At 39.8% G+C, this 26,506-nt stretch overlaps 1 protein-coding gene across 1 annotated transcript in view; it reads left to right on the forward strand.

Moving 5' to 3' along the window:
* Nucleotides 1-6,450: 6,450 nt before the first annotated feature.
* LOC126025913 (transmembrane protein 184C-like) overlaps nt 6,451-26,506 on the forward strand; it is a 36,293-nt gene continuing 16,237 nt past the window's right edge. Inside the window, exon 1 of the mRNA XM_049785632.1 lies at nt 6,451-6,541. Within this exon, the coding sequence (XP_049641589.1) occupies nt 6,451-6,541 (91 nt within the window). The remainder of the gene's footprint in view (nt 6,542-26,506) is intronic.

The raw sequence follows: 26,506 nt of genomic DNA on the forward strand, positions 1-26,506 counted from the left end.
CTTCCTTCCTTATGTACCTCCCTACCTCTTCCCTCTTTTCTTCCTTTTTTCCTTTCTTCCTTTCTTCCTCCTTCATTCCCTCCCTCCTCCTTTCTTCTTTCCCTCCCAGCCTCCTCCCTCTCCTTCCATTCTTCCCTCCCCCCTTTCCTCCCCCCTTTCCTCCATCCTTTCCTCCATCCTTCCCTCCCTTCCTTCTCTCCCTTCCTTCCTTCTCTCCCTTCCTTCCTTCTCTCCCTTCCTTCCTTCTCTCCCTTCCTTCCTTCTCTCCCTTTCTTCCTTCTCTGCCTTCCTTCCTTCTCTCCCTTCCTTCCTTCTCTCCCTTCCTTCCTTCTCTCCCTTCCTTCCTTCTCTCCCTTCCTTCCTTCTCTCCCTTCCTTCCTTCTCTCCCTTCCTTCTCTCCCATCCTTCTCTCCCTTCCTTCCTCCCTCCCTCCCTCCCTCCCTTCCTCCCTCCCTCCCTTCCTTCCTTCCTTCTTTCTTTCCTTCCTTCCTTTCTTCCTTCCTCCCTCCCTCCTTCCTCCCTCCCTCCCTCCCTCCCTCCCTCTCTGCCTTCCTCCTTCCCTCTCTCCCTCCCTTTCTTCTCTCCGTCCTTCCTCCTTCCCTCCCTCCCTCTCTTCCTTCTCTCCATCCTTCCTTCCTTCTCTCCTCCTCCCTCTCTCTTCCTCTGTCCATACTTTTTCTGTTTTAAAATATTGTGGGAACTATACTGAAAATTTTCTGCTGAGCCAGGTCTGAAGTGAGATGGATAGAATATGATATTTTTTTTTTTTTTTTTTTTGGTTTTTGGGCCACACCCGGTGACGCTCAGGGATTACTCCTGGCTATGCGCTCAGAAGTCGCTCCTGGCTTGGGGGACCATATGGGACGCCGGGGGATCGAACCGCGGTCCGTCTCCTAGGCTAGCGCAGGTAAGGCAGGCACCTTACCTCGAGCGCCACCGCCCGGCCCCAGAATATGATATTTTTAAAGTATGCTCATGTGTGCTTATTAGGTATTTTTTAACTTTTTGAGAATGAATGACAACTTTTTTATGAATGACAAGTCTTTCATAGTTGCATTTCGTCCATATTGTGACAGTGAATTTGAGCCATTCCCACCACCAGTGTTGACCTCCCTCCACCATCTTTCTCAGCATGCACTCCATACTGCCATTCTTAGGCCCCTGAACTACCAGTCTAACAGGTACATTGTGTGTTTAGCTTGTTTTCATTTTGGTGTCTTGATACTATTGTCATTGAATTTGGCTTGGGTACTTAGGTCTGTTGGCTACCGTGACTGACTCAGTGGCTACTTTTGCAAAACTCCCTGCCATTTTTTCAGTGCTAAGTGCTGTTTGCTATAAGCCCATATACCAACAGGAAAGCAACCTTCAAGTAATAAGTAACTTCTCAGCCTAGGGGAGGAAGACACTGCCTGATACCATGGAGCCAAGTCTCCCCTTAACTTACATTCCTGAGTTATTAGCTAAATGCAACAAAGCTTGCCCCACTATAAAAACTGCTGAAAGTTCTGGATAGTGAGCTGCAGACCCTATTTTAGGGTCATAGGGCAATCCCTTGAAAGCTGCTGACTTGGGAATGATTGTAAAATTGTCACTCCTTCTCCCTCCCCTCTGGAAGACGATTTACTGCCTTTGTCTCATGGCTTTCGCGCCAAAATGTATGATTGACACCGTCTTTTTACCTGCCCCTTTCTCCTCCTCTATATAAGAGATGCTGGACCCCAATAAAGACCACCTTAGACCGGTTATATCGCCTGAGGTCATTATTACTAACCTCTCTCAGATTTTTTACAGGTGTGGTTATTCTTCTGACCCAGCCAAATAAAGGTGCGGTCGTCCGAGAGCCTCCCAGCCGATTCCCGCTGGCCGGGCCCCCCCCCCCCGGGGGGGCTTACAGGACCCCGCATTTTGGCGCCCAATGCTGGGCCCGAAGACCACCACCACACTCGAACGACTACAGAGCTACCTCATCAGGGTAAGCGTAGAAACGAGTCAGCCTTAACAAATATAAACTGCAGTTTTTCAAGTCGTTCCCCCCGCTGCCCCTGATTGGGTTTTGGGGCTTCACCCATTGGATTCGCTACCATGGGTGCTATGTTGAGTACTGAACTTAAATTCATTTAATATATACAGTCTGAATTGAAACACAGACATAGAGGTTACCAAAAAAGATATTTGTAATTTCTTAATGTTTTGTTCATGATGTTTGCCAGAAATCTAGTGTTCCGGGGCTCCCTATCACTTTAAATCTCTCAGTTCCCTCCCTCCTTTAACCCTTCATCTTCACTTCTGCCGCTGCAATCTCTGTGCTAAAATCCTAAAAAAGCCCGCCGCTTTTTTTTCTCTTCCCTGTGCTGTAAAGCTCGGTCTCTAAGCTCTTAAAGGCGCAGTGCACATTTTCCAGACCCCAGCTTGTCAGCAGCTCTGTGCCTAAGAGTCACTCTCCAAAGTCTGTGTTACAGCAGCTCCCACACACACAGCAACAAACTGTTGCTGCTTTCTGCCCCCCCCCCTTTTTCTAACTTGAGTTCCCAACTCACCACAATTACATCCATGGTCTCCCACCTCTCTAACAAACTTGATAATGCTCTTGGCTCAAAAACCAGCGCTACTACCTTTCCTGTCTTTCTCCCTAATGGAGAAAGTCTTCCCCCGCCTGCTCAGCAGCCTCCACCGCGGAGAACGCTCAGTCCCTAACCATGGCAGATTCCCTCCTCTCACCGCTCCCCCTCTTAAAGCTATAGATATGAAACTACTTAGCCAAATTAAAAATCTTAAACAAATCTTAAGCCTTCAAAAACAGGCTGCTTCTCTTGATTCACAGGTTTCTGCCCTTCAGGCGTTTCCCCCCCCCTCCTAAATCTATAGTTGTCTGTCCTCTGCCCACTGAATTCCACGGCCAGGCCCCCCCTCTTGAGAATTCAAAGGAACAAACTAATAAAAGTGAGGCTGAGTGCCATAAAACAGAAACTGCTGCAGCGCCTACAATAATTCTAAGAGCTCAGTGAGCAGAATAATTACAAAGTATCAGCTGCTAAGCCATAAAACCTTGCCATATCTACACTTTGCTGTTAAAACTTCTAAGCCTAATGCACCCTTTACTCAGTACTTTTTGCTTGGGCCAGCCCTGAGCCCCTCTATAAAATATTTTAAAAATAAACCTAATTATCCTATTCAACCTTAAAGTTAGCCACCCCCGCATCCCTTAAGGTAGAAATGCAGCCCTCCCTTCCCTTAGGTTTTTATGGCTGTCTCTCTGTTGTTACAAACGTTCCTTTCTCCTAAGTTGAAATGCCTGAGTTAAAATGTTTTTTCTAAAATAAAAACCACAGTTGGTAAAATTATGAGGTTTTAAAAGTGTTCAAAAATGTTATAATAAGCTTTAATCTATGCAAAGGTAGTGTATATGTGGCATATTTTATAGCTGTATTTGAAACAGTAAATTTCTGTGTAGTCAAAGTGCAAACAAAAATTTTGGAAAAAAAATATATCACTTCTCTTTTAAAGTTGTTAAAATTTGGTTTAAGTTCAAAGAAATAGTATTAGCCTGTGTATGTCTTAGTGGTTACAAGTTTCATTGCTCTGCTAAATGTGGCAGAGAGTGGCAGAAGTAGAATTAAAAAAAAAAAAAACTCAGTAACTCTGTTCATGTGTAATTTATAGTGAAAATTGTTGTCAAACCTTTGTTGTGTCTAATAAAAGGCCTCAAATAATTGTGAAGTTTGTGAAATAAATAATGCGGAATAAGTGTGCCTTTTCTAAAAGCATATGTGTAATTAGGCTTAGTGCATTGGGTGTTGTGAAGTAATTATTAAAACGTTAAAAATTAAAAAACTTTCTAAATTCAGGTCTGTCAGGGTTATAAAAATTCTCTAGGAAGAAAAAAGCAACAGGAAAATAACAGCAATAAACACCCTTTGTTCATGCCTCTCAAAAATTTTAGAGCAAGGTCATAATTCTGTTACTTGTAATAACAAATTATCAGTAAACAAAAAACCTTTTCGTGTTTTAAAACTTAAACAAACACACGAGTATTAAAATTTAACTCTTTTATATTTCTATTAAAAAATTATTTTTAATCTTAAAAGTATATGAAGTTTGTAAAATGGTTCATGTCATGGGCATTTTTTAGTAGCTTAAGCTCCTTAATCTGCATTTAAATGTTTCTTATATTTTATCTTTTTAATTGCTCTTTCCTCTCCATGTTTGCTATTCAAATCTAATAGTCAAATAACATTTTGTAACATTTTTAACTTTGTTTTTGAGAAATAGTTTGTAAATATAACACAGGTGTCTTCCTTACCTCTGCATTGGGAAAGAGAGCAAAACTCCTTTGTTAAAATTACTGCACATGGGGCCGGGCGGTGGCGCTAAAGGTAAGGTGCCTGCCTTGCCTACGCTAGCCTCGGACGGACCGCGGTTCGATCCCCCGGCGTCCCATATGGTCCCCCCAAGCCAGGAGCGACTTCTGAGCACATAGCCAGGAGTAACCCCTGAGCGTTACTGGGTGTGGCCCAAAAACCAAAAAAAAAAAAAATTACTGCACATGTTTAGAAAGTTAATTTTTTTTTAACAACTAAAATAATACAAGTGAGCAAAATAAGTTGGTCAGCTTTCCTTAACAATAATGTGTAAACATTCCAAAACTCTAAGCTAAGCCTAAGCTCTTTTAAATGCATAATAAATATAGGAAAATAGCATTGCCATTTGAAAAACTTAAACCAAATAGTCTGAACCTTAGAGGCAGTTAAATAGTTCAAACAGTGGCATAAAAGCCATTTTAAAAACAAAAACAATATAATAACTAATTAAATAAATTTGTTCATAAATTAATGTTCATAAATTTAAACCTTAAGTAGCTTTGTCCTTTTTCTTAATTTCAAGCTTAATTTTAAACTCAAAGGTAAGTAGAAATAATTTTGCATTTTCCAAGTTTAATCTTAAATTGTCTCTGTTCATGTTGTGGTTAGCCCTTTTTAAAATAATATTGTTAATTAGTATTATAAAAATAATTAAATTTTATAAGCAAATTAACAAATGTTAAATATAATTTTGGTCTTCAGCTCTAGGTGTGAAAATGCATCAAATGCCTTTAACTATATTTTATAATGTCTAAACATCTTGTTAATTTGGTACCTAATATTTTTTACAAATTATTCACTTAAAGTCTTCATAGTAAAAACAGTTGTTTGTTTTTTAAACTCAGTTTTTTATACCTTTAATAATCATAGTTCATGCTCTTGTGTTCAATCATAAAAATTTTAACACTGTATTACAGCCGTTTTGCTATTCTAATGTGAAACCAATTTATCACAAACCTATTCATTTACAGCAAATAATATCATGCTTCAAAGTACAAACTCTTTCTGCAGTGCTCACTAACCATTTTACTTAACAAAAATATTTTTTTAACTGCTAACATTTTACTTCATGTTTTCAACTTCATGTTAAAATTGTTTTAAAAATATTTTGTGTTAAAAACTAAACCTTAAAATTTATTTTCAGCAAAGTTCCACTCCAGCTACATTAAAAGAATTTTTTTTTACAAACATGCCGGCTAAATATTTAAAAGCGCTTGTCAATTTTTCTAATGCAAGTTTTCATTCAATCCTTTTGTTCATGTGTGCGTGTTATGAGTGAAAGTGGCCACCATGTTGTGTTTCATGTTGTTTTTGTCTTGTCTGTTTATTTGTTATTTTTGCATTTCATGATAAATACAATTTTTAAAGCCTTATCCATTTTTTAAATTTTCAATTAATTATTTTTTAACCTGGCTTAGTCTGGTCATCTAACAAACTGTGAAATCCTGCTAAAAATCCTGTGCTAAGCTAGCTTTGTCCTATCAGCATGGCATATAAAGTAGGGGATGGTAAACCCCAAAATTCTCAAATGGCCATCAGGAATAACTTTTTCCTGGAGAATTTCTGAACTTTGCAATCCCCAACTTTCTACTATGTGTAAGTTAAGGCCAAAAGTATAAGGCCAAATGTGGCTAGAAAAAGAAGCATCTAGCTTTTATATAATAACTAATAAGTTTAACAAAAATCATTTAGGTTCAGTTTAAAAGTTTTTGAACCATTGGCAATTGTTACTTATAAACAAAAAAAAATTTTTTTGTGCTAAGTCTAACAGTAGTCAGGAGGCATTCCCGTGGCATTCAAAAATAACCATTTTGCCTCCTGCCAAGCAGTTTCCTTAGCCTCTTGCAGTCCTCTCTTCATTCACTTCAAAAAAGCCTGCCACCTCTCCTGCTAGCTGCCATTCCTGCGGACCTGTTTCTAACTGACTCCACCTTTAACAATGCTGAATTTGGTACTCTGCCTGGCTGCCACCAACCACCCCCTTCGAACCAAGGCTTCATTAATTTGTTTGCTGCACTTGACTCTCCCTTGCAAGACGATGACAACACCTCTGGTTCCTTCCCTTCTCCCTTTGCTGCTCATCGTCGTCATGGTCAAAGCCTCCTCCAGTACCTGCTACTCACCCATCCCACCGTTCAAACTGCCTCACTTCACCAACGATACCAACCTTCTGCTATGCGGTATGAAGCCTCAACAACCATGGCATAACTTTAAAACTAGTGGTAAAACTTGAACTTTGCCTTTTGGTAACCAATATAATTTCCCCTATTGAAAATTGTAATCAAATTCTTGTCGTTGATTTCTCCTTTCAGTTCATAATTGCCCCCAATTTAACGTTTTTTGCCTGTTTCACTGGTTTATCTCCCGACATTGTTTCACATTTGTTTCTTCAGTCTAAAAACTACTGTGTTTTCATTGTTTTAATGCCTAACTTACCTGTCAAACCAATCACTGCTCTCACCCTAGCCTTATTCATAGGCCTGGGTGCTACCGGTGTAAGCACAATAATTTATTCATTGGTTCATACTCTAAAATCTGTTACTGCCTTAAGTATAACTGTTGTTACAAATGTTTCAAACTTACAATAAGTTTACACTACTTAAAGCACACTGTTGTATCCCTAGCAAAAATAGTGCAGCTAAACCACTGTGGTTTAATTTGGTTTCCTTTTTTTTTAGGAAGGGGGAATCTGTGTAGCCCTCAAGGAACAATGTTGTGTATTCAAAGACAAAACTGGGTTAGTAAGAGATAGTGTTCAGCGTATTGGTAATGAAATACAGGAATTTCAGAAACGTTTTAACCTAGAACCATACTGGTACCAGACCTGGTTTTCCTCCTCCCCTTGGCTCACTACATTTTTGCCCTCTATTTTGGGTCCTTTTCTCAGCCTTATGATGCTCCTTTCCTTTGGCCCATGGGCTTTTCGCAAACACACTGCCTTTGTTAAACATCAGGCAAGCGAGGTTGCAGAAAACTCTGTTCAGGTTCACTTCCAACAGCTCTCTATACGTGACTCCTGTGCAAACTTGGCTATCAACACTGAGCCGCCCTTCCAGCCTTTAAGTTTCCAGGAGATTGAGCGCATTGCTAACAAACGGAAATCGCTCCAGTCCTTGTGCTCTCGGCTGTGGAGACACCTATGACGGGATTAGCAGGGTCCCAGCTAGGATATAGCTTCAAACGGCTATGGCAAACTATTCGAACCTAGCGCTGCTCCCACTCTGCCTATAGCCACTTTTAATTCGCGGCTTATTGCTATGTCCAACCTGGTCAAACCCTGTGGCCTAAGACAGGCTCTTCCACCCACTCACGACTTCCCTTCTTCTATTAAAGAAGAAAGGGGGAGATGTTGGCTACCGTGACTGACTCAGTGGCTACTTTTGCAAAACTCCCTGCCATTTTTTCAGTGCTAAGTGCTGTTTGCTATAAGCCCATATACCAACAGGAAAGCAACCTTCAAGTAATAAGTAACTTCTCAGCCTAGGGGAGGAAGACACTGCCTGATACCATGGAGCCAAGTCTCCCCTTAACTTACATTCCTGAGTTATTAGCTAAATGCAACAAAGCTTGCCCCACTATAAAAACTGCTGAAAGTTCCGGATAGTGAGCTGCAGACCCTATTTTAGGGTCATAGGGCAATCCCTTGAAAGCTGCTGACTTGGGAATGATTGTAAAATTGTCACTCCTTCTCCCTCCCCTCTGGAAGACGATTTACTGCCTTTGTCTCATGGCTTTCGCGCCAAAATGTATGATTGACACCGTCTTTTTACCTGCCCCTTTCTCCTCCTCTATTTAAGAGATGCTGGACCCCAGTAAAGACCACCTTAGACCGGTTATATCGCCTGAGGTCATTATTACTAAACTCTCTCAGATTTTTTACAGGTGTGGTTATTCTTCTGACCCAGCCAAATAAAGGTGCGGTCGTCCGAGAGCCTCCCAGCCGATTCCCGCTGGCCGGGCCCCCCCGGGGGGCTTACAGGACCCCGCATAGGTCTGACTTTTTTTTCCCTCAATGCTCCTGAGACCACTTAACTTTTGGGTCCTATCCATTTTCTTTTCTTTCCTCAATTTGTAGAAAGATATAGAAATATGAGGTAGATCAAAAAGCTTCAAGTTCTAAGTTTCTATGAAAAAGCACGAGCAACTAGTTAGAAGATATAAAATTAAAACAAACAAAAAAAGAGAAAGAAACAGGGGTAAATTTGTTTGTTTTGTTTTGTTTGTTTTTTGCCTAGGCACAGTAAATGTTGGGGTAATTAGAAATAAAATTTCCTTAGCCTAAGAGATACAGGGTGTCTCCACCCATGAAGCTTACTGTCATAAGAGTGACTACAGGCTCCGAGTGTGTTGGTTGTCCAGCCCCCAGGTCTTTCCTTATAGTCTCAGGAGAAGTTCTGTTCAGTTGTGGTGGCCAAAGTCTGTCTTCTGTAGTTAGAGATCTTGGTTTTTGCACAGATCCTAGGAGATAGCCTAGGGTAAAGTCTTTCTTTATGGTCCCAGGAAAAGTTCTGCTCATTGTGGTTGCCACAGTCAGTCCTCTGTAATTAGAGATCTTGATTTTTTGCACAGATCATACAATGGATCATCTTCTAATTTCCCCCCACATTTAGGTGTTGAAGTAGGGAAACCTGTCCTTAGATCAAGTTGTTGCTGTTTCCTCGTCATCAGGGTGTCATAACCTTGAGCAAGTTGGTGCCAGAGTGGTATTAGGGTTTCCCCCAGGGGAGTTTGATTCCTAATGCTGGGATCCAGAATTTGGAGTGGATGGTCAATGTTCAATTGATTGAGGTCTAATTCAAATTCCCATGTCTAATGTACAGGGTTGAAGGCACCTGTGCACTATAAAATTTATGGGTTCTTATCCCTAGTAGGTAGAAACTTTTTCCAATACATAAAATGTCCCCATTTTAGTGTGCCTTTCAAAAAAAAAAGCCTCATTACATTACTGTTGCATTTGAGGCTGGAGTGATAGCACGTAGCTGACCCAGGATAGATGCTGGTTAGATCTCTGGCATCCCATATGGTCCCCCAAACTAGGACTGATTTCTGAGCACAGAGCCAGTAGTAAACCAAGCACTGATTGTGGCCCAAAAACCATAATAATAATAATAATAATAATAATAATAATAATAATAATAATAATAAAGGTATACAGTCTCTATGGCATGGTTTTGGCCCGAGATCATGTTCTAAGCAAGACTTTTCAGCTAGAAATTTCTACTAAGAGGAGGGAGAATCGGGACATTGGTGATGGGAATGTTGCACTGGTGAAGGGGGGTGTCCTTTACATGCTGAAACCCAACTACAATCATCTTTGTAATCATGGTATTTAAAGATATTAATAAAAAGTATCATTATATGTTATTGAAAAAGACATTTCTACTAAATAGATTTATATCTACATATAGAGATAAACACTAAGAGTTCTAACTATTAAAGAAATGTGTCTACAGAAACATACACAGAAGGAATAAATACCCCCTCTTGAAGTCTTTTGAGATAGCCTGAGGGGGATAAAATCCAGGGGACATTTTCATCCAGTACCATGGTCTTGTGGAGACTGAGAAATGGTTCATAGCAGTCGGGGATCAGGTAGTGTCCTCGAGCTGAGGCTCCCTCTGGAGCAGAATCTGGGACCTGCAACAGACCACAGTGAGGGGAGGACAGAGAGAAAGGGCAGCAGGGAATGTGTCAGCAGAAGCTGTTGCAGTTTCTTGCCAGGGCAAGAGATGGGAGTGCGAGTCTTTTCACTTTGGGAGCCAGATGGCAGCTTACTGGGGCAGGGAGAAGGTCCCAGTTTCTGAGGAGTTAAAAACCGAGGGTAAAAAGGTTAAATAAGGAAACCTGTTAAATAACAGATCAGGGTTGAGGGGGTGAGAGGATAGACTGGATTTTGTAAAGTGATGAATGGCTTGGGGCAAAGAAGGAATAATATACAACAGGAACTATAGGCAATCTTTCCAGTAATATCTTTAAGAAGTCCAAGTCAGAGAGTGAGAAAAGTAGTTCAAAGTCCCAGTGCACATGCTTTCATGCAAGAAGACCTGGTTCGATTTCAGCACTGCATGGCCCTCTGATGCCACTAGGAATGACCAGAGAGCACTCACTGGATGAGAAGGAGCTTCTGAGCCCTGCTCCATGCAGTAAAAAACAGAAAAGGATTTGGATGTTTGAATTGTAAAAGTAAAACTACTGATTCTGTGTGCTCAAGTGACAGTGCCATCCTGCCTCGCCTGTCAGATCCTATCATCCAGTTTCTTCCCAAAAATCATCACTTTGGTTGGCTGGGGATATGGCTCCTCAGCACAGCCCTTGCCTTGCATCTGTGAGGTTCTGGGTTCAAGTCCCAGAAATACCAAAACAAATAAATATGAAAAGTCATTTTGCCTGCATTATTTCAATCGGGAGTTTCATTGGCGCAATTTGGCAGCAGGGGAGCTCCACTAGATTTGCTCCTGGTTCTATATTCTAGAATCTCTCCTGGGACTAAGACGCTCAGGATTCATATGCAGTTTTGAGGACCAAAACAAATTAGTTGCATACAAAGTAATTTAACTTCTCTACTATCTTGCCAGCCCCCATGAAAACTTGTTTTGTATTGTGTCTTTTTTTTAATTTTGTTCTTGTTTTTGGTTTGGTTTGGTGCCATAACTGTGGGATTCAGAGATTGCTCCCAAAATGTTTGTGGTACCAGAGATCAAACCAAGTGTCTGGCATGCAAAGAATACATACTAGCCCTTTGAGCTAGAGCTTCCTGGCCCTGTGACAGCAAGCTGCTTCAGTTAATGTCCAAAAGTCCTTGTACTATGCCCAGGAAGTGCTAACATAAGAACAGAGATGCTGGATAGCAAGAATCTGGAGACGGGGGCTGGAGTGATAGCACAGCAGTAGGGCGTTTGCCTTGCTCGTGGCCAACACAGGATGGACCACAGTTCGATTTCCAGCATCCCATCCGGTCGGCCCCCCAGCCTGCCCGGTGCGATTTCTGGGTGCAGAGCCAAGAGTAACCCCTGAGTGCTACTGGGTGTGTGCCAAAAATCCACCCTCCAAAAGAATCTGGAGCAATTCAAAGATAGTAACTCAGAACTCTTCAAGTCTTCAGTTTAAAAAAAGGCTCAAATAAAACTACACTGAAAAAAATATAAATAAAACTAATAGAGAGAATGCAAATTTAAAAACAAGTTCAGTAGGCAAAGTCTGAAGAATTTACGAGAAGGTCACATACCAAGCACATTCACTAAAGTCTAGGCTCATCCTGGGCCCAATGGGACATCTGGTCTGTCTGCCCTCCCAATACAGTAACAAGGAACCTGAAACTCTATTATACTCACCCACAAAATGCAAAACAAACAATGGAGAAACTACAGACATGGCACTGGGGATAGGGAGAAAAACCTAGGCAAATCTTCAAGCCATTCAAAATGCCTGAGTCTCGTAGATGAGGACCTAAAATCAACACTTAATGCTGTAGCAACAGAGATCAAGGAGGTGCTAGCTAGCCTGTGAAATTAAGCAATCTATAGACTAATTCAACCAACTCAAAGAAGAGCACTTTCAAAAGAGGAGAGAAGACATACAAAGAACATTGGATAAAGTAAAGAAAGTCTCTTCAAATAATGTTAGGAAAACTGGTCACTCATGATTAAAATAGGAACTCAAGAAATGGAGCTTTACATAGTGTAGACTCGGGTTTGATTTCTGACACTATAAAATTTCCCTGAGGCCAGCTAGGAGTGATTTCTTAGCACAGACCCAGGAGTTAGCCTTGAACACCACAGTTGTGGCAAAAATATTTTTAAATAAAATAAAATGAACTCAGGGGCTAGAGTGATAGTCCAGTGGATAAGACAATTGCCTTGCAAAAGCTGATGTGGGTTTTGACCCCTGAATCCCATATGGTCTCCTAAGCCTGCCAGGTGTAATCCCTGAGCTGAGAGCCAGGAGTAACCCTTCAGCATCCACACTGGGTGTGGAGTCCAAAAAACTAACAATTAAAATAATAAAAGAAAGTCAGACCTTATTTGGCACCATGTGAAAAGTTAATTCAAAACAAACTATCTCAATATCAGAACAGAATTCATATATTTATATTGAGGAAAACACAAGCAAAACCCTCCATGATATTGAATCTAGAAGTATATTCAAAAACTCAATGCCTTGGCTAAGTAAATGTATGCAAAGAAAAACAAATGAAACTACATCTAGCTAAGAAAATTGTACTTGCATATGGTCAACCTGGGTTCAATCTCAAGCATTCCATATATTTATCGGGCACCACCATGAGTAATTTGTGACTGTTGAGCCAGGAGTAACCCCTGAGCATCACAAAGTGTGGCTAAGAAAGAAAGAAAAAGAAAGAAAGAAAGGAAGGAAGGAAGGAAGGAAGGAAGGAAGGAAGGAAGGAAGGAAGGAAGGAAGGAAGGAAGGAAGGAAGGAAGGAAGGAAGGAAGGAAGGAAGGAAGGAAGGAAGGAAGGAAGGAAGGAAGAATAGAAAGAAAAATAGAAAGAAAGAAGAAAAGAAAGAAAAAAGAAAAAAGAAAGAAAAAGAAAGAAAGAAGAAAGAAAAAGAGAAAAAGAATGAAAAAAATAAGAAAGAAAAAGGGAAGAAAGAAAACCAGAAGGAAAAAGGAAGAAAGAAGGAAGGAAGGAAGTAAAAAAAGAATGAAAGAAAGAAGAAAGAAAAAAGGAAAAAGAAAAAGAATGAAAGAAATAAAGAAGGAAGAGGGAAAGAAAGAAAAACAAAGAGGAAGAAAGATAAAAAAGAAGAAAAAGAAAGAGAAGGGGAGAAAGAAATGAAAAAAATTAAAAACGAACAAAGAAAGAGAAAGAGAGAGAAAGAAAACCTGTACTACAAATGAAAGGGGAATAGAATAAGAAGATATTCCACTGTCTGGAAGAAAATATTTGCCCAACACTAATCTGACAAAGTGTTAATATCCACAGTACATATAAAGTACTTGTTTAAACAACAACAACAAACGGGGCAAAGAGGGATGGCAGAGATAGCACGGAGGATAAGGCGCTTGCCTTGCACACAGTGGATCTAGGACTGATCCCTGGCGTCCCTTCCATGTGGTTCACCAAGCCCTCCAGAAGTGATTCTGAGTGCAGAGCCAGGAGTAACCCAGGAGCACATTCAAACGTGGCCCCCCAAATAACTAGGGCAAAGAGATGAAAAGACACTTATTTTTATTTTTGCTTTTTGGGGGACCACACCTGTTTGACACTCAGGGGTTACTCCTGGCTAAGGGCTCAGAAATCGCCCCTGGCTTGGGGGGACCAAGCTGACACTTGGGGACACTTGGGGATCGAATTGCAGTCCATCCTAGGCTAGCGCTTGCAAGGCAGACACCTTCCCTCTAGCACCACCTCTCGGGCCCTGAACAGCCACTTTCTTAAAGAAGACACAGAGTCAACAGATAGATGCAAATGTCCTCTATATGAAGAAAATATGTATGCTCTATGTGTGTGCTCTCTATAGGAGGGAAATGCAGATCACAAAATACCACCTCACTGCAGGCAGGGCCCTTGTCTTGCAGGCAGCTGACTTGGGTTCCATCACCAGCATCCCGTATGGTCTTCCAAGCCCACCAGGAGTGATTCCTGGTGGGAATCACTGTGTGCAGTCACTGAGTCAGCCCTTAGAAGTGCAAGTAGTAACTAGTAAACAAAAAATAGATAGAGACATAGCAAGGAGCAACAGCTGACCAAAGACTATGTACAGAACTGAGTTTGGGGAGAAAGGAGAGGACAGGGGTGGGGGGACTCCTGGGGCATTGGTTCAAAGGAGTCCTTAAGGTGCTGGTGGAGAAAAGAAGGCAATTTAGTGGTGAGTGTGGCAGAGGAATGATGTAGGCATGATCTCTGTCATTGTCAGTATTACAAACGAAAATCTTGGGCCCGGAGAGATAGCACAGTGGTGTTTGCCTTGCAAGCAGCCAATCCAGAACCAAAGGTGGTTGGTTCAAATCCCGGTGTCCCATATGGTCCCCTGTGCCTGCCAGGAGCTATTTCTGAGCAGACAGCCAGGAGTAACCCTTGAGCACCGCCGGGTGTGACCCAAAAACCAAAAAAAAAAAAATCTTACAAATATATATTAGAAATCAAAAAAGAAAAATGTAGCTGGAGAGTTGGGAGATTCCTTGGTTTTGTTTTGTTAGGTTTTGACTGCTTTATTTATTTGGGTGTTTTGGTTTACTTTTGTTTGGGGGAATATCTAATAGCACTGGTTATTCTGAACATAAATAAAGCTAGATAGAGTTGTTTCCTATATCAGAAGGATGACTCATGCCATGGTATATTTATATTCTGTGAATTAGAGAAAACTTTACTAATTGCTAGTGAAATCTAGTTATTTTAAATTCTGAATTTATGTTTCACTCATTATGCCTAAGAGGTAATCTAGATTTTTTTCTATTTGAATTTAACTTTATACCACGTGCACACATAGAATACATATATAAACAGCTTCCTTTTTCCTTTCTTCCTTCCTTCCTTCCTTTCTTGTTCACAAAATAAAATGCTACATGTCATGTTATAACCATGTTATAACCCATTCTCTAAGATGTCTGTATTTTGAACAGCCTAAGCTTCTTCTGACTTTACTTTCCAAATAGATAATTTGGTAGCAAACTAATTTTAAAAGAACCATATCAGAAATATATACAAAAGCCCAACATATTAATTAAAGTTCCTTTGCAAAACCTCTGAGAAGAAACGGTCATCTCTATCCATGATCTTCCTAACCCAAAGTGAGCAAAGTTGTTACATCCTAATATTTTAATTAGCTTATAAAACTCAGGGGCCAGAGAAATAGTACAAATAGTACAGCATTTTGCCTTGCATGTAGGTGAGCTGGGTTGAATCCCTGGCACCCCAGAGGTCCCCTAAATACAAAGTCAGGAATAATCCCTAAGTACTGCCAGAGCTTTAGGGACAAAAAGACTTCAGGGACAAAACAAAAGCAAAAAACATGGACCAAAAACAAAAAGAATTTATGGAACTTATATTAAGACTGTCCTGGAAATTTAACAGTGATGTTGGCAGTTTTTCATATACATATATATTATATATAATATATATGTGCTATATTATACTGGAATAAGTGGATAAAAACAAGTTTTCTATGTAAAGCCAACCCATATTTTTTCCTTTGTCCTAACTTATTCTTTTTTTTTTTTTTTTTTTTTTGGTTTTTTGGCCCACACCCGTTTGATGCTCAGGGGTTACTCCTGGCTAAATGCTCAGAAATTGCCCCTGGCTTGGGGGGACCATCTGGGACACGGGGGGATTGAACCATCGTCCTTCCTTGGCTAGCGCTTGCAAGGCAGACACCTTACCTCTAGTGCCACCTTGCCGGCCCCCTAACTTATTCTTAACATATAGACTCAATCTTTTCAGTATTTGGCTTAATGGTTCAGCAAAGGTCAAGAAAAAGTATTCACTTTATTGTAATCAGAATATCATCCAATTGCAAATTGAAACTAAGTAATAGTGAATGGTGGTAAATAGTCTTAGGGGCTTTTTTATATTAAAAAGTCATATTTCTTTTTAAAATGTGATAATGCAAGTATGAATTATAGCAGGATGTAATAGCACAATCCATTATTCTCGAGCCCAGCTGCAAATCATCTAGAAGTTCTGTAAAAGTTCAATATTCAGGACCACCAAGACTACGTCAGAGAACCTTATTCGACTCACAGGGGCCAAAGAGATAACACAGTGGGTAGAGCACTTGCCTTCACACAGTGACCTGGGTTTGATCTCAGGCATCTTATAGGGTTCCCCAACTACTGCCAGGAGTGATTCCTGAGTACAGAACAGGAGTGACCCTTGAGCACCAGCAAAACACAGGGTGGTCTCGAATCACGTAAATCACACACGTTCCAAACAGTAGTTTATATTAAAAATGTATTCATAATTTTCCAGCAGGCCCGATACTGCCAATGTGAACTGTACAACATTCAGCTATAGACCAATAATTGCCTCTCCCCCCAAAATTAATTCAGATCACAGAATTGTTATGAGTGCGACAGCTCTAGAAGTGACATATACCAAGAAATTTTCTGACAGAAGTTTTCAACATATATATATATATAACTGTGTGTATAGATATATTGATCAATATATATATATATATATTGATTTTGGGTCACACCCAGCAGCACTCAGGGGCTACTCCTGGCTCTATGCTCAGAAATCATTCCTGGCAGGCTCAGGGGACCATATGGGATGCCATAATTTGAACCACCATCCTTGCATGCAAGGCAAACACCCTACCTCCATGCTTCTCTCTGGCCCCAGCTTTTGGATATTTTAATCATGAAGTTTATCAAGAGTGATGGTGGGTACTCATGCATCATGAGACTCTAAATCATTTTGTGAATGTCTGGAAGGGACTCAACCAACAGTCCTCAGGAGACTGCAGTTACAAGGTCTAAGCTATGCAAAGCAGGAGATCCAGCCCTTTGAGCTATGTCCCAGCAGCTATTTTTGTAATAAAAAAAGATAAAAGCATGGGGTCAGAGCAATAGCACAGTCATAGGGCATTTGCCTTGCATGCAGCTGATCCCGGATGGAGCTGGGTTCGATCCCCAACATCCCATATGATCCCCCGAGCCAAGAGCAATTTCTGAGCGCACAGCCAGGAGTAAGCCCTGAACATCAGTCACCGGTGTGGCCCAAAAACAAAAACAAAAGGATAAAGTCATGCATAAAAGCACTACAAAAAAACATACAAGCCAAGAACATCGGTCTAAATTTTATCCAGACAACATAAAGTGTACTAATCTGATAAGGTCAGACCATAAACTATCATGTATTCTTTCTTTTAAAACATAACATTTCCTCAAACATACTCAACCTTCATCCACACTCCCAACCCATGCACAAAAACTTTTCTGCTATTTAGTAAGTGCTGCTTCTAAGATCACAGTATTTTTCCCTCAGTGCCAGGAAATTCTCCCCAAGACTCAATCCAATGGCAGAATCCCTAATTTCCAGAGAGATTCTACATTTGAATTTCCCAGAAGAGAAAGACATACAAGAATAGTCACTAAATAGTAGAAAAGAAGATGTAAGTGAAAATCAAGCAACAGCCTGAATTTCCAACAAACGATGTTCATTATAATACCAGTCTCCGTTCCCTCCACAGGTCTACATTCATAGCCCAGATGCACCGGATTATTCACTCCAGGTGAGGCTAACCTCCAGGTTGATATACTCTTGGGGTATTTTGGAACCAGAAACAGATTCCCTTCCTTCCCTCACAGTTACTTGTATCCCTGAGGTCACTTATTCATCACACCTCACACTGCACACTTCTATCTCCTCTTGCTGAGTGAGGACTGGCAGGGAAGGAAAACAACACTTGTCTAATCCCTGAGCACTCCCACAGGATTCCCTCTTAGGGAAACAGCTTGGGGAAGTCATATAGAAACCATCAACCTCAAAGAGTGAAGATCACGGCACAGAAGGCTCCACCAGTACCAAATAACTCTATAACTGACCAGATAACTTGCGCTTAGAGACACCATGAGGAAGACTGTTTAAAGAACTCAAGCCATGGTATAAAAAGTCAGTAAAGCACAAGAAGTATGAAAATGGGAAGGAGAAATGACAGAAGTGACAAGAGTTGAAAGGATAGTATGTGAAATTAAAAAATTCAACGGAAGATTTCAGGAGCAGAGTAACAGCAGATGAGAAAAAGAAACCAATAAGCTCCATGATGAAATGGAAATAAATTCTAAAAAGCAACAGAAGATGGAGAAAAGCATGAAAAGAAATTAATAACATACCAAAGAAATATGGGATGAGTTTAAGAAGATCAATAAAAGAATAACAACCAAAAGCCCAGAGAAATAGAAAGGTAAATTTGAGGGCAGGAGAGATAGAACAGAGATGTTGGCCTTGCAAGCAGCCGAACCAGGACCTAAGGTGGTTGGTTCGAATCCTGATGTCCCATGTGGTCCCCTGTTCCTCCGGAGCTATATCTGGGCAGATAGCCAGGAGTATCCCCTGAGTGCCGCCGGGTGTGGCCCCAAAACAAAATAAAAAAAAAAAGATAAATTTGATAATTTGAACCATTAGTCAACGAAATAAATCAGAGCTGAGAATTTCCAAAGTTGAGGAGTGCAGGCACCAAAGGCTACGAGGCACAAAAGTTCCCAAATAGAAAAACTTCAAGACATATTCTATTCAGAATATCAAAAGCCAAAGGAATAGAATACTAAAAGCAGCAAGGCTAATGAAATAGTTTACAAAGGAACTCCCCTAAGATTCACAGATCTATCAAATGATAGATACTCCAGGGAAGCTAGAAGATAATGGTGGTATTTAAAAAATGTTTAAATCAATAAAATGAATACTTTACCCTGGGCCGGAGAGATAGCATGGAGGAAGGGTGTTTGCTTTGCATGCAGATGGATGGTGGTTCAAATACCGGCATCCCATATGTTCCCCCAGCCTGCCAGGAGCGATTTCTGAGCATAGAGACAGGAGTAACCCCTGAGCGCTGCTGGGTGTGACCCCAAAACCAAACCAACAAAGCAAACAAACAAAAAAACCAACTTTATCCTGGGCCAGAGCAAGCACACAGCAGGAAGGATGTTTGCCCAGCAAGTAAATGACCCAGGTTTGATCACCAGCTTCCTAGGTGATCCCCAAATCCCACCAGGATTAATTCCCAAGTGCAGAGCCAGGAATAACCCCTGAGCATGGCTGCATGTGGTACAAAAACAAATGAACATTAAAACAATAACCTTACTTTATTCAGCTAGATTATCATTCGGATTTGAAGAAGTGCTACAAATCTTCAAAGAAAAAATAGCTTAGGGAGTTCCAAGCCTTGACACTGGTTTATAAGAATCATTAAAGGAGAGGATCTTTTTTTTTTTTTTTTTTTGGTTTTTGGGCCACACCCGTTTGACGCTCAGGGGTTACTCCTGGCTATGAGCTCAGAAATCGCCCCTGGCTTGGGGAGACCATATGGGACTCCGGGGGATCGAACCGCGGTCCGCCCTACGCTAGGGCTTGTAAGGCAGACACCTTACCTCTAGCGCCACCTTCCCGGCCCCAGGAGAGGATCTTTTAAAATGCACAACAAACTTCACAAACATGTAGTTTATACAGAGTGATAATAGATTTCCTTATCTCAATGCTCTCACCCAATTTCCATCAGTTGAATTCACCAATGAAGAAATATAGCGTAGCAGGAGACATGGCAAAACTGAACTCAACTTCCTACTGCCTTAAGACACAAATGAACAGTCAGCATAAACATATGCTCAAAGTCAAAGGCTAGAAACAAAGGCTAAAACCAATTGTATAAGCAAACAATTCTCTTTAAAAGGCCATATTTATTTTTTCTTCCTTCCTTCCTTCCTTTCTTTTCCTTCCTTCCTTCTCCCTTCCTCCCTTTCTTCTTCCTTCCTTCCTTCCTCCTTCCTTTCCTTCCTTTCCTTCCTTCCCACTTTCCTTCCTCTTTCCTTCTTTCCTTCTTCATTCCTTCCTCATTCCTTCCCTTCCTTTCCTTCCTTCCTTCCTTCCTTCCTTCCTTCCTTCCTTCCTTCCTTCCTTCCTTCCTTCCTTCCTTCCTTCCTTCTTTCTTTCTTTCTATTTTTTTAAATCATTTTTATTGTGGAGCTGACGAGATGGCATGGAGGTAGGGCGTTTTTGCCTTGTGTGGTTCTAATCCTGGCATCCCATATGGGATGCAATTTCTGCAGGAGCTATTTCTGAGCGTAGAGCCAAGAGTAATCCCTGAACGCTGCTTGGTGTGACCCAAAAACCAAAAAAAAAAAAAAAAATTTTTTTTATTATGACCACCGTGAGTGACAAATCTTTCACAGTAATATTTAAGGTACATAATGACATTAAATCAGGGGTGTTCCCACTACCAATATTGTCCTCCCTTCACCCCTGTTCCCAGCATCTCTCTTCTTTGCCACCCGGATTACTAGTATAATTGGTCCCCTCTTTGTATAGCTTGTTGACGACTGGGTATTTATTCCGTTTTCATTGACTTTAGGTTTGATGTTTAAGTTTGATCATTTTTTATTTCTACTAAATGTTCATACGACTGTTTGGTTCTGGTACCATCCATTTTTCCCCTCGATTTATGAGGCAGAACAAGATGATTCAAGTTATGTGGCTTGAGTTGAAAAAAAAAAAGAAATGAAGAAAAAGAAAATAGAAAAATTAAACAAACATAAAAAACCAAAACAACAAAACTAACAACAACCACACACACACAAAGGAAATAAAACAGGAGTTCTTAGAGGTTACACATATCAATCTAAAAAAGAACAGAGGGGAAAAAAAGAAGAAAAACATGACTAAAAATCCAAAAACCCCACAAAAACCACCACCAACAGCAACAGCAACAAAATAAACAAAACAACCAAAACCAGCCACTACAAAAAAGCACCACAGCAACAAATACAATAATCACACAATACTCAGGAGAATGAAAGAAAAAAGAAAACCAAAGGAAGGAGGGCTGGTGTGGCAAGGTTTTGTTTTTGTTTTTGCATAGGCACAGTAAATATTGAGGAAATTAGAAAGGGAATTCCCTTGGCCTAAAAGATACAGGGTTTCTTCCCCCTCGAAGCATAACTGTCATGGGAATAACTACAGGCTCTGTACACACTCCGTTTCACACCCCAAGGACATTTTATGGGGCCAGAAAAAGGTCATATTTCTATCGGTTAACATGGACTTCAAGTTTTAAAAGGCTATAAAAGATAGAGATGGTCATTTCCTAATGACCAAGCAATCATCACCAAGAAAAACTCCAAAATGCCTAACTATAGATGCACTAATGGACTATCAAACTATTTATAATTGCTAATAGTATATGAAGGAAGATATTGAAGGTAGATGAAGCAATATAACAGTTGTAGGAGACTTTACAACTCCACGATAATTGCTGGATAGATCACCGAGGCTAATTCTCAACAAAGCATTAGCCTTCAAGAAGACATGGGAGAGATTTACCTCCCAGTTCTAGACAAGATTAGCGATCCTCAAAACCTTGAGTACATGTTCTTCTCCAATGCATACAGACATCCTCCCAGATAAACCACAGGCTGGGCCACAAAATGTACTACATAAAATAAGGAATATGGGATCCTCTCAGATCATGATGCTTTGAAAACAGATTAATTATAAATTGGAAAAAATCATATGGAAAATTAAACAAATAATAATAATAATGAAAGATTTTGAGTCAACAAAAATAAACCACTGTGAAAGGAAGGAAATAGAACTGGAGAGTTGATCTACAGAACTGAGCTTACCTACTGGAAGTGGGGTGGATGGGGGTTCGGGGGTCCTTGGGGCACAGGGGGAGGGAAGTAGGGACTGGTGATGGGACAATGTATACATTAAACCATCCTTAACAGTATTATATATCATGGTTCCTCAATGAAAAAAAAAAAACCTCTACATTCAAAACAATCTAAAAGGGACCCTGCATTGTAGGTAGCAGTACAGCACTTTCATTTCATGTCTGGAGGCCCTGAAAATGAACTCTACCTGGCACTGTCACCACACATACACAAAAGAATACCATTTTTTTCTTTCTTTCTTTCTTTCTTTCTTTCTTTCTTTCTTTCTTTCTTTCTTTCTTTCTTTCTTTCTTTCTTTCTTTCTTTCTTTCTTTCTTTCTTTCTTCTTCTTTCTTTTCTTTCTTTCTTTCTCTTTCTTTCTTTCTTTCTTTCTTTCTTTCTTTCTTTCTTTCTCTCTCTTCCTTCCTTCCTTCCTTTCTTCCTTCCTTTCTTCCTTCCTTCCTTCCTTTCTTTCTTTCTTTCTTTCTTTCTTTCTTTCTTTCTTTCTTTCTTTCTTTCTTTCTTTCATTCTTTCTTTCTTTCTTTCTTTCTTTCTTTCTTTCATCTTTCTTTCTTTCGTCTTTCTTTCTTTCTTTCTTTCTTTTTATTTTTTCTGATTAAAAACACAATTTTTTTTCATAATGGCTTACATATCTTTCACTGTAGTATTTTGGGTACATATTCACATTGAATCAGGGGAATACCCATCACCTAATATGTCCTCTTCTCAATCAAAAATCAAATATGCTGGGGCCGGAGAGATAGCATGGAGGTAAGGCGTTTGCCTTTCATGCAGGAGGTCATCGGTTCGAATCCCGGCGCCCCATATGGTCCCCTGTGCCTGCCAGGAGCAATTTCTGAGCCTGGAGCCAGGAATAACCCCTGAGCACTGCCAGGTGTGACCCAAAAACCAAAAAAAAAAAAAAAAAAAAAAATCAAATATGCTGAAAATAGGCAGAGTCCTGTCTAGAGGCTTCCAACCTCAGTTTGAGAGAGGATGTGAAAAAAGTAATTAAAATACCACAACAATACACACAAAAAAATATATCGAATTAAATAACCGATAAGCACCACAGCAATAAAGACAGGCACCACACAATAATCTCGGTTCTGAAATCAAATCATACTCAAGTGCAAAAAAGAAAGAGAAAGACAAAACAAAATAAAATAAAATAATATTGGAGACATCAACCGTAATCTCCACACCAAAATAAAGACGTCAAAAAAATAGATCATTTATTCTCCTCTTGCTGCTTTCGTGGTATGTGGAAGACTTCTACTTTATCTTGGATGGTAAAATCAGTCCTGTTTCTAAAGATCTTGGTGGCTGTGCAGATCAGGGAATGGAGTTTATGAAGTCTTTCTTTGTGGTTCTAGCAGTTATGCTTCTTCAATGTCATTTTTTTGTTTTTTATGTGTTCTAGGTGTTTCAGAATAGTGCTACCATTCTGTGTTTTTCTTTTGTCTTCTGACTTACTTCGTTTAACATAACATGATCTAGGTCCATCCACGTTGCTGCAAAGTCTGTGATTGTATCATTTCTAACTGCCATGTAATATTCCATTGTATATATGTACCACATCTTAATGATCCATTCATCTGTTGTTGGACATCGAGGTTGGTTCCAAGATTTGGCTATTATACTGAGTGCTGCAATAAATAGTGGGGTGCATATGTATTTTGGAATGAATGTCCTTCCATCTTGGGGATATATGCCTAGGAGAGCAATTGCTGGGTCAAATGGCAGCTCAATTCTAAGTTCTTTGAGCACTCTCCAGACTTTTCTCCATAGATGTTGGACCAAGGGGCATTCCCACCAGCAATGAATGAGAGTTCCTTTCATACCACATCCTCTTCAACAAAGGTTGTTCCCATTATTTTTGATGTGAGCCATCCTCACTGGTGTAAGATGGTATCTCATTGTTGTCTTGATTTGGATCTCCCTGATGATGAGCGAAGGTGAGCATGTTTTCATGTGTTTGTTGGCCATCCTTCTCTCTTCCTCAGAGAAATGTCTATTCATTTCGTCTCCCCATTTTTTTATGGCTTCGTTTGGTTTTGAAGGGCTCAGGTTTCTGAGCGCTTTGTATGTTCTAGATATCAGCCCTTTATCTGATATATCAAGTGAAAAGATTTTTTTCCCATTCTGTTAGCTGTCTTCTTGCATTAAGTAGGGTTTCTTTTGCCATGCAGAAGCTTTTTAGTTTGATATAGTCCCATTTGTTTATAGTTGATGCTAACGTTTTTGCCATTGGTGCTCCGGTCTCAAAGACCCTTTTGATATAAAGGTCTTCGAGTGTTCTGCCTATTTTATTCTTGATAAACTTTATAGATTCAGGTCTGATTTCCAGATCTTTGATCCATTTTGAGTTGACTTTTGTATAAGGAGTGAGATATGGGTCGATTTTCACTTTCGTGCATATGAGTTTCCAGTTGTACCAACACCATTTGTTGAATAGGCTTTCTTTGTTCCATTTCATATTCTTGCCTCTTTTATCAAATATTAGTTGGCTATATATCTGGGGGTTTATGTCTGGGAATTCTGTTCTAATCCACTGGTCTGAGGTCCTGTCTCTGTTCCAGTACCATGCTGTTTTTATTACTATGGCTTTATAGTATAGTTTCAAGTTAGGTAAGGAGATACCTCCCAACTTCTCATTTTTCAGAATGTGTTTAGCTATCCTGGGTCTTTTATGGTTCCAAATGAATTTTATAATTGATTGTTCTATTTCTTTAAAGAATTGTGTCTGGATTTGGATAGGGATTGCATTAAATCTATATAGCAGTTTGGGTAAAATAGTCATTTTGACTATGTTAATTCTACCTATCCATGAGGATGGGATGTTCTTCCATTTCTTTAGATCGTCTTCAATTTCTTTCTGAAGTGTTTTGAAGTTTCCCTGGTATAGATCTTTCACTTCTCTTGTAAGGTTGATTCCTAGGTATTTGATATTTTTTGATACTATCTTAAATGGAATTGTGTTTTTAATCTCTCTCTCCTCAACTTCATTGTTTGTATATAAAAACGCTACTGTCTTTTGTGTATTGACTTTGTATCCAGCCACTTTACTGTATTGGTTGATTGTTTCTAGGAGTTTTCCTGTGGATTCTTTAGGGTTTTTGATGTATATCATCATATCATCAGCAAATAGAGCTAGCTTGTGTTCCTCTTTCCCTACTTGAATTCCTTTGATTCCCTTCTCTTGTCGGATTGCTATTGCTAGGACTTCTAAGGTTATATTGAATAAGAGTGGAGAGAGTGGACAGCCTTGCCTAGTTCCTGACCTTAGTGGGAATGCTTCTAGCTTCTCGCCATTAAGTATAATGTTGGCTGTAGGCTTTTCATAAATAGCTGTAACTATCTTAAGGAAGGTGCCTTCTAACCCTATTTTGCTGAGTGTCTTTAACATGAACGGATGTTGGATTTTGTCAAACGCCTTCTCTGCATCGATTGATATGATCATGTGGTTTTTGTCCTTCATGTTGTTGATGTGGTGTATAATGTTTATTGATTTGCGTATGTTGAACCAACCTTGCATTCCTGGTATGAATCCCACTTGATCGTGATGTATGATCTTTTTGATGAGGTGTTGGATTCGGTTTGCTAAGATTTTGTTAAGTATCTTTGCATCAATGTTCATTAGTGAGATTGGTCTGTAGTTTTCTTTTTTGGTGGTGTCTTTGCCTTCTTTAGGAATGAGTGTGATATTAGCCTCATAAAAGGAGTTGGGGAGGATTCCTGTTTTTTCTATGGTTTTGAAAAGCCTATGGAACAGTGGTAATAAGTCTTCTTGAAATGTTTGATAGAATTCACCTGTAAATCCATCTGGGCCTGGGCATTTGTTCTTAGGGAGTCTTTTAATTACGTCTTCAATTTCCTCTGAAGTGATTGGACTGTTTAGACTTTCTAGGTCTTCCTTTTCCAGTCTTGGAAGAGGGTGTTTGTCCAAGAATCTGTCGATTTCTGGTGAGTTCTCTAGCCTAGTTGAATATAGTTGTTCATAATATGATCTCATGATATGTTGTATTTCTTGGGATTCTGTTGTAATCTCTCCCCTTTCATTCGTGATCCTAGTGATTTGGGTGTTTTCCCTCTTTTTTTGGTAAGTTTTGCCAATGGTTTGTCTATCTTATTTATTTTTTCGAAAAACCAACTCCTGGTCTCATTGATTTTTTGTATTGTTTTCTTAGTCTCTGTGTTGTTTATTTCTGCTCTGGTTTTTATGATTTCTTGCCTTCTGGTTGTGGTTGGATTTCTCTGTTGCTGTTGTTCCAATTCTTTGAGGTGATCTTTTAAACTGTTGGTTTTGTTATTTTCCTGTTTCTTAACCTGGAGAAACACATGAAGGGAATTGTGATAATAGTAGGGGACCTCAATACTCCACTATCACCACTGGACAGATCCTCCAAACAGAAAAATAGTAAAGAAATAAGAGCTCTAAATGAAAAATTAGAAGAATTAGGGCTAATAGACTTATATAGAGCCCTCCATCCCCAGAAAGTAGAATACACATTCTTCTCAAACCCACATGGAACCTTCTCCAGAATAGATCATGTCTTAGGATACAAAGCCAACCTATATAAGACCACAAAGGTAAGGATCATTAGAAGTACCCTTTCAGACCACTATGCAATAGAGCTTATAATTGATGTCACTAAGAAGCAATGGAGGAAAACTAATACCTGGAGATTGAATAACATACTGCTTAACAACAGCTGGATCAAAGAACAACTCAAGGAGGAAATAAAAAGATTCCTTGAGACGAATGACAATGAAGAGACAACATGTCAGAATTTATGGGATACAGCAAAAGCAGT

The sequence above is a fragment of the Suncus etruscus genome, chromosome 13 (assembly GCF_024139225.1).
Source record: "Suncus etruscus isolate mSunEtr1 chromosome 13, mSunEtr1.pri.cur, whole genome shotgun sequence".
Lineage (NCBI taxonomy): Eukaryota > Metazoa > Chordata > Mammalia > Eulipotyphla > Soricidae > Suncus > Suncus etruscus.